This window comes from Plasmopara halstedii (genome assembly GCF_900000015.1).
Source record: "Plasmopara halstedii genome assembly, contig: Scaffold_262, whole genome shotgun sequence".
Taxonomy (NCBI): domain Eukaryota; phylum Oomycota; class Peronosporomycetes; order Peronosporales; family Peronosporaceae; genus Plasmopara; species Plasmopara halstedii.
This window is the reverse complement of record NW_020187183.1, coordinates 797,069-805,293: the sequence shown is the minus strand read 5'-3', so window position 1 is coordinate 805,293 and position 8,225 is coordinate 797,069. Positions and strand designations below refer to the sequence as shown.

Here is an 8,225-nt window from a genome sequence, read left to right as displayed (position 1 = left end):
CTCTGGTAACAGGGGTGTGTGTCACACGAGATGGGCATGGTGTGACTGCACCCAAATACAAATAAGAATACGGTACGTGGCTGGGTAGCCAGTCGTTATGCATGTATTTAGATTTTACAATATATATTAAGGAAAATCTATGCATTTAAATTCGGCGCTTTGCCGCAGATAAATATAAATACAGTCAGCTTTTGAATGTAAACGGAAGAGTTTATTAGCCTTGGGTTAGGGCAATAATTACTCTTGAAGTAAGCGAATTGCGATCCACTAAACCCGTTCTTATTCTAAGTATAGAACGAAAGGTCGGTGATCTAACTTACGCTTCCTCCATACGGCAGCCCCGCTGCATTGATCATCCACACACGTCTCGCCAAGCCTCCTGGTCGACTGAGGTTTTCAGCGACAGAGCAGGCGTTAAACACATCATTTGAGTTTTAAGACACAAAGTTTACTCATATTCTATGCAATGGGTTTTATTACCTCACCCTTGGTTGCGGAGGTGACGTGGGCTTTGTTTCCTCGACTCCCGGCCGCCTATATACCTTGCTAGTACAAAGAGCTAATGCTTTGTTGTTAGCAGGCGCTCAGTTGATAGGTAAAGCTGTCGAGGCGATCGACCCGCTTGATGCAAAAAAGTGCTGTCTTTGATCTCAATGTTGCGTTTGAAAGCTTAACATCACGATAAGAATAAAGGTGAACATTAAATATCTGTTTTAAAATTTCAATGCCGAATTTTTATACAAATAGAACCGCTCATTTATAATATGGACTACGAATAAAGGTGAACATTAAATATCTGTTTTAAAACTTTATTGCCGAATTTTTATACAAATAGAACCGCTCATTTCTAATATGGACTACGGCGAAGGCGAAGCCCGAACCGGCGATAGCAGTGGCGTATCCTCCACTTCCACGTTTCACTCAAAGAGCTTCGGAGCAGCTTCTCGACCTGTCGACACAAAAAATGTTGACAACTTGATTCGCCGGTTGACACCCGGCGAATCGACGATGAACGACTGGGTTCGTACCAATGCATTTGCCGACCGCAACACAATTGTAGATATGAGTCTTAGGCTTCCTCGATTCGTACTGTGTGTTGTGGTGGCCTTATTTTTTGCATTTGGCTTTGCGCTACTCACGAGCAACAAAAAAACTCTAACATACGTATACGAATACAAATTGTCCATTAACGAGACGCTATCAGCCAAGGCATCCTCCATCGTTGAGGACTACAACACCCTCTTTGGTTACATCCTATTTTCAGGCGGAAAAATCTTCGAAGTTTTTTGCGAGACACTCATCTTCCCCACACTGGCTACATATTTGCACAATTGCAGCTTGTATCCAGGAGATCAGCCAGCGCGGATGTACTCCGTTGTAAAGGCACGCTGCATCTTTTGGGGACTGAAAACAGTTATTATACTTATGAATGTTGGCTTTACCAGTGTCTATGTGGGTCAAACCACTCTTGAAGATGGGGATCCTTCGCGACGTCTAATTGTCTCAGACGCTTTATCAGCTTGGGAAACGATGGAATCGGTTAATATTCATGCAGACACTTTTCATACAGTTTTACGAACGTTGATGGTCGGTGCTGCGACTCCTTTTGCGTATAAAGAGTTTTGCTTATGGCCTTATTATGATGTTGATAACTCGAATGTAGCGCAGCAGTGGCGCATTTGGGCCAGCGAGTTGGACACCACATCCGTGAGCTTTAGTTTCCCATCTTACACATGGAATGCTGCACTGCTTTCATCACAAACAAACGTGCCGACCATGTCAGCAAAGATCCGATTAAAAGACTATCTGGTTAAAACTGAAAAGTATGCGATCTCGGACGACTGGGATATCTCTGAGCTGTACACTATTTATAGGCAGGGGTTTGATAAATTCGACTTAATCAGTGCTTCATACAAAAATGCGACAGCTCCTCAGTCACTTGAAAACCTGATTTATTTGATCGCGGCTGAATTAAAAGAAGCTTTGCCTAGTAGCCTTCGAGTTGGAGATGTGGCATTGAATCTGGAACTTCGCCAGCTGGCCGGTAACCTCAAATTTACTAGTTTGACTATATCAATTCCAGTTGAGGCAAATGGTATGGGTTCGATGATGTGCGGCTCAGTTGGTTGCGTATACGCCACATCGACAAGTGTTTTGAAGCAACTTCACCTTCAGCCGGCTATATCGATTGCACATTACGAAGGGGACGAAAATTCTGCCTTGTTATATGGTAGTGGAAGTCAGTTTATTAAGGAAAAGAGAGCAGCCTCCAAACCTCACGAGATGTTGACGCTTTCTTTGGGAAAATTAGCGTGGCAGTTGGACCGTGACCGTGCATGTGAAGATGATGTCAATCGACATTGTCTCGGTCTCAGCCTATCGCTTGGCGAAAACAACGGTATTCTGTCGATCAGAAAGGAAGCGCTGGCCACACAGCATGTATCGCATCCTATTGCCCTTGTCACGCTGCATCCAATTGTGATCCTGGATACGACTCGTTTTCACGACAATGAATTCGCGTCATGGTATCGACTTGTATCACCGGATGGATTGCTTGTGATTTCGAATACTTTTGAATGTAATTCGCTGGTTGATGCCTACCTGACTCATCTGGAGACAAATCATTTCTATTTGGATGAGAAGCTGTCTCTTGATATGTATTCTGCAGCATTGTTATATTTAGTTCAGCATGGAGTGCCAACATTGTCACAAAGACGCCTCGCTCTATCAGCTGTCACTGCTGATTTTGGTGAAAGTCCTGAGACCACTCTTACAACAGATATTGAAGTGAATGTGCCTACCGCGACGGCTCTTGTGACAGTGGCTGGATGTCTTTTCATCGTACTGCTCATGTTATGTGTAATTTACCTGCCAACGGCACGCGTCAAATTATCACCTGACACGACACCAGCCGCGCAGTACGTGCAAATTTTAACGGATGATCTGTACCCAGACGTCGTTTACAAAAAACGTTTGCGATTTGTGAACGGTGATTGTCTTTTGTTTAATGAGTATGTTGTTGATGCGATCGTGCTGCATGCCAAGCGCGATCACACCAAAAAAATATACCTGTGAGAATTTGTAAATATACAGTACAAATTATTTTAAGGAGAAAAGTTGTAATTTTTTGCCAGATATTGTGATTTCCAATGATAAATACTCTTGATGAGCGCCATTGCACCTTGCAAGATCTTCTTCACCAGAAATGTGCCGTATGCGCTAGGTAAGGCCTCATCTTAGACATGACACATTCGAGCTCCTTTATCTGTATCATATATTAAACAGAGCAACTTCGCCAGCGACTTGCCGAAGCCGGTGTCAATTCAGTCTTAGTAGAAACCTTTCCGTCAGAAGTGAGCCCTATTTCACGTGAAGATCTATTAAAAAAGGTGAAAGGATGCACGGGTCTGTTCTGCCTGCTGACTGACAAAGTGGATGACAAAGTTTTGGATGCTGCTGGTCCTTCGCTCCGTGTAGTTTCCACGATGTCTGTGGGCTACGATCACATTGATGTGGAGGCCTGCAAAGCTAGGAATGTGAGGGTGGGCTACACTCCAGAAGTTCTAAGCAACACTACCGCAGAGACAGCCGTTGCGCTAACGTTTGCAGCCAAGCGGCGGCTTTTTCAGTGTGCGACAAGCGCCAAGAACGGCGAGTGGGGTCCCTGGCAACCATTTCAATATTGTGGTTTCGATATCACTGGTAGTACAGTCGGCATTATTGGGCTTGGACGAATTGGTACATCATACGCACGTATGCTCATGAATGGGTTCAATTGCAGCATTCTTTACACGGGACCACGTCCAAAACCTGACGTTGCGAGGTCTCTTGGAGGTGAAGAGGGTTCCGTGAAATTCGTTGATATGGAGACGCTGCTGCGCAGAAGTGACATTGTAAGTCTGCATCAACCACTGACGGAAGCTACTCGTTGCAGTTTTAGCAAAAACGAGCTGAAACTAATGAAATCAACTGCAGTACTGATTAATACGGGCAGGGGGGGACTAGTGGATCAAGAAGCACTTGTGGAGGCGCTTCAGCAAAAGACGATCGCGGCTGCTGGTCTAGACGTCACTACCCCAGAACCACTCTCTCCAACCCATCCTCTGTTATCGCTCGATAACTGCATTGTGATGCCCCATATCGGCTCAGCCACGTTCAAGACTCGCCAAGCCATGGCGGATATCGCTGTTGCTAATCTTGTTGCTGGTGTTCTAGACAACAAATTACCGAATGAGATTAAATAGATTTCGAATGCCTTTTGATGATTCCATGCCAATTGTTAACATATTTGACATTTGTATTGCTTTTAAGTCGTGCGCCATCTAACTGCCGTATAATCGCGAAGCTATTGGTCCGACATCTGGGTGCTTCGAACGAATGTATCCTCTCTGCTTTACTTGGCGCAGATTCGACAAGTCAAAGTTTGCTCTGTTCAAGGTGCATGACAATTGTTGTCAGTTTGACGACCGAGTCCGAACAAGACTTTATCTATCTTAAGATAGATATGTGTAAACAAAACATGTTTATCCTGACACGCTTAACATTTTTTGGTCCGGACGGGCCAGCGCAATTAGCGCTTTAAGACCTAGCAAAGTGCGCTGGTTCAATACAGGAAAATCCAGGCATCTTTAGGAACAGAATTGAGCCTCACAGCAAGACCTTTCAACAAGGGACTTCTTTAAGCAGACTGGCAAAGGCTCTAGAGATTCTTCTAGAAACTTTAAAGTAATCTTATAACTATGGCAGCGTTGATTGCTGTTTGATTTTAAATTTGGGCTCATTGTACAATCTCATTCTAGGTATGACCTGGCACAGACGCCATGTATTTCTGCAAATATAAATTTCGAACGCTTCGTCCCCTTTCAGTGGAGTTTGTGAGTCATAAGCCCACATATTTGTGATGAGTCATAAGCCCACATATCGGTGCGGGCATGAGGGTTCGATAACTCATCAACTGTGTCTGTGTCTTGAGCTATTTTCGGAAGGCAGAACTGGCAGCAAGTTACAGTATCCAATTTTTTTAGCTGAATCATTGCACTTGATAGTTGGGATAAAATAGATCGGGTTAAGTGGGGGACAAAAGCAATTTTGTGTTGCAAGCTAGAACGACTTGGTGCTGAAGTCTCCAGGATGAGACAAGTGGTTGTAAGCGGCTGTACAATAGCCAGACATAGAAGTTTTTCAGAGAATAATCCACCTTGTAACGATTTACCGTTCAATCAGCCACACCGTGTGGAATCGTGAAACTGCACGTATTCATGGGGAGTATATTTACTCACTCGTATCGGTGTATTCGAAGGGATGTATTTCTTCCTGCGCTTTGTCGTCGGAGCTCCCGTGTAGGTTGAACTCTTATCCTCATATGATATGTGCGAGATGGTGAGATTTCTGATTGGTATGGTTTGTATAGGAGCTGAAATTACCATATCATGTGTCAGTCTGTCATCATGGGTACTCTCATACTTCATAGTGCGAGTAGTGAGGCGGCTACCTAAGTAATTTTAGGAATATTTATTATCCTTGTTGTCGACTATCACAACGTGAAACGTGGATACTATCCTCTGATCGGAGAATTTATCATTTAACTAATCGGGGATCTGAACCAAATACTACACTGCACGTCAAATGACCACCCATGACAAGAAAATGTTATGTCATAAATGCGAAGCACAAAGTGGATCTGTTGGAATCGACATAAATCCTCCAGACTCGGCGCTTAATTTCTAGATTAGAAAGGTAAAGACAAGTAGCGAATCAGGATTTTCTACGGCAGTCTAAATGCAACCACTTTTCGGGCGCGAACGACGATCTTCAAGAAGGATGTTCTGCAGAGCATAGCTGCGTGCACCTTGCTCAAAGCTCTTGGCCTAGTTGATAAAAGGTATCAGCCGCCAATGAGAAACGGTGATAAACATATTTTTTATCGTAAGTACTTCATGTTGGTTGCTTTAAATAATGACCGGCTATACCTGGATAAGAGCGACATTGTATTGTCTGGCAATACAGAGAGTCAGGCCGCATGAATCATATGGCTGTAGCAGTTTCTATAGTTCATTCGCTCATAGTCGTACAGGTCACGCAGAGTCAGATGGGTAGATCCACATCAAATAACTGAGAGTAGCACCCGAGTCTATGTGCTTGACAAAGCACTCACTTGCTCACATATATAAGTATGTTTGTAAGACCATCAAAATCATTTTTAAGATGATTCATTAGAAGCCGTGGCTTGCGAAACAATGTGCAACGAAGGCCAGGCCTCCTAGACTGGCCAGTACCGCTATCTCAAAACTTCTCAGTGAAGCGAATTGACAAAACCGACCACTCCCACAAAGTAATGGGCTACACTTAGCCATTACGTGAAGGTAGAATTATGACCTTTGTTTGCATTGTGGGAATATCTAAAAGAAGACTACAGTATGGTGTTTTCAAATACATACGTGATATCTAATATAAAGTCGCAGCCATTTTGTGTGACACAGAATCGTGGCTCTTACTCTGAGTTATGTACTGGTGACGAGACCGACGTGCCTCTGTTTTTTAAAGTGGGTGGCGTAAGCCGATCCTTTTTACTGGATACCTTCCACGAAAGTTGTAGTTTATTCTTTCCGAGGTTCAAGCTCCGTACACCCACGATCTTGTATAAGTTGAAGCTGATGTTCAGCCTCAGTTCGCCCCGATTCATAAATCAGGAACCCAAGAGGTTATAAGTAAAACCTTTAGGAGCCCTTGATGTATTTTGCATGTAGCTATGAGCCATTCAGCTGCAGTTGTAAGGTCTTAAGTCGGTCTTCATCCCTCCAAGTTGGAACTGTCCTTCCCCTTCCACGTCAAGAATCGCCTCTCGTCGCACAAGCGTGTGTCTTGTGCTATAGAAACGTTTACGAACAGTGCCCTCTTACACGTAGTAAGCGGTCTTTTCAGCGACACTCGTATTGGATTGGCGACGCGGCTGTTGAGCACGTCACGCATTCCAGTCCAAGCCGTACTGCTGCCCTTTTCCGAGCGACATGGAAGGAGTTGGGGTTCCAAAGAAGAGTTTAGCATCAAGCAAGCTAAGTTAAATGATGTCGTGCCAAGGCAAGGGCGCCAGTCGATTGGGACATGTGTTGGTCCAAAGCCAATGGACATCTCGTATATTTCCGCGCGCGGAAATGAGCATCCTCGCAAAGACGTAAATTTTTTTCGTTGTGGGAAGCCGCGCCATATTACCCGGAACTGCAGAGTGTCTTTGCCGAGTCAACAACAGACAGGGTGCTAGTTCGGATAACCACGGATGCTATAAATGTCGTCAGTTCGAACGCTTCTAAGGCTCAAAAACAGGAACAACAAGTAGGCACGGGGATCCCTACTGGGCCCGAGAAAAGTATTGTGGATGCTGTTGATAACAGAATTCTAGCCTCAAGTGCATGATGCACACAATGATTTGAATAGTCAGGCAAAATGCTACTTTGATTGACCAAGCGTCTTTGTAGATGGTATTGAGAAGCCACTGCGAGCTTTGACTGACACTGGTGCGTCGAACAACTATATATAAGCGCAAGTTATGACTGGGCACGATGCTAGCCTGCCCAATGTGAAAAAAATGATCATTTGCTTACGAATGAATCTGGAATGAATATGCCGAAGCAAATCATTCGCTTGGCAAAGAAGTTCGAGGATTTTCGAGGTGAAGACAACTTTATACTACTCACCTCGATGATAAGTTTGACGATATCCTAGGTTTGCCATGGTTGCAGCGTTATCAGCCTAGCACTGACTGGATGAAAATAAAGATCGGCGTCAACAAGTCGTGCTGCGCTAACTTGAGCTGCATGACGACGAACAAAATGGTATGGACATATGCATCTGTTGAAGAAGTCACAGACGTCCTATATGATATAGTGGCGTGCGATGCCCCCATGTTTCTAGAGCAAGCCCAAAAAGACGAAAGTAACGACACAACTGGAGGTGGAGAAGTCAGGCGCCAGAAAATGACTGTCTTTCCAGCTATCGACATGAAAGTCATGGTCGATGGTAGTATGAAGAATAGTGGGATCATAGGCAAAGATGCATCCTGTGAGAAGAATAACGAGGCCATAAAGAAAAAATTTCCATCACGATTTTGCGCGCCCTAGAGTATAAGCTGTTATGGTGAAGGAATGAATAAGAACGAGACACTTCGAGCGATTCCGTAAAAGCTGTGGCCTAGGGTTTAGGCCTAGGCCACAGCTTTTACGGAATCGCTC

The 8,225-nt window shown here is 44.3% G+C and overlaps 2 protein-coding genes across 2 annotated transcripts; both read left to right on the top strand.

Moving 5' to 3' along the window:
• Positions 1 to 852: 852 nt before the first annotated feature.
• On the top strand, positions 853 to 3,075 carry PHALS_04604 (uncharacterized protein; the record flags this gene model as incomplete). The annotated part of the gene is made up of 1 exon (XM_024722447.1): positions 853 to 3,075. The coding sequence occupies one exon, from the start codon at positions 853 to 855 to the stop codon at positions 3,073 to 3,075; it is 2,223 nt and encodes a 740-aa protein (XP_024573523.1).
• Positions 3,076 to 3,165: 90 nt separating this feature from the next.
• Positions 3,166 to 4,244, top strand: PHALS_04603 (glyoxylate reductase hydroxypyruvate; the record flags this gene model as incomplete). Its single annotated transcript, XM_024722446.1, has 2 exons — positions 3,166 to 3,223; positions 3,286 to 4,244. The coding sequence occupies 2 exons, from the start codon at positions 3,166 to 3,168 to the stop codon at positions 4,242 to 4,244; spliced, it is 1,017 nt and encodes a 338-aa protein (XP_024573522.1).
• Positions 4,245 to 8,225: the final 3,981 nt, after the last annotated feature.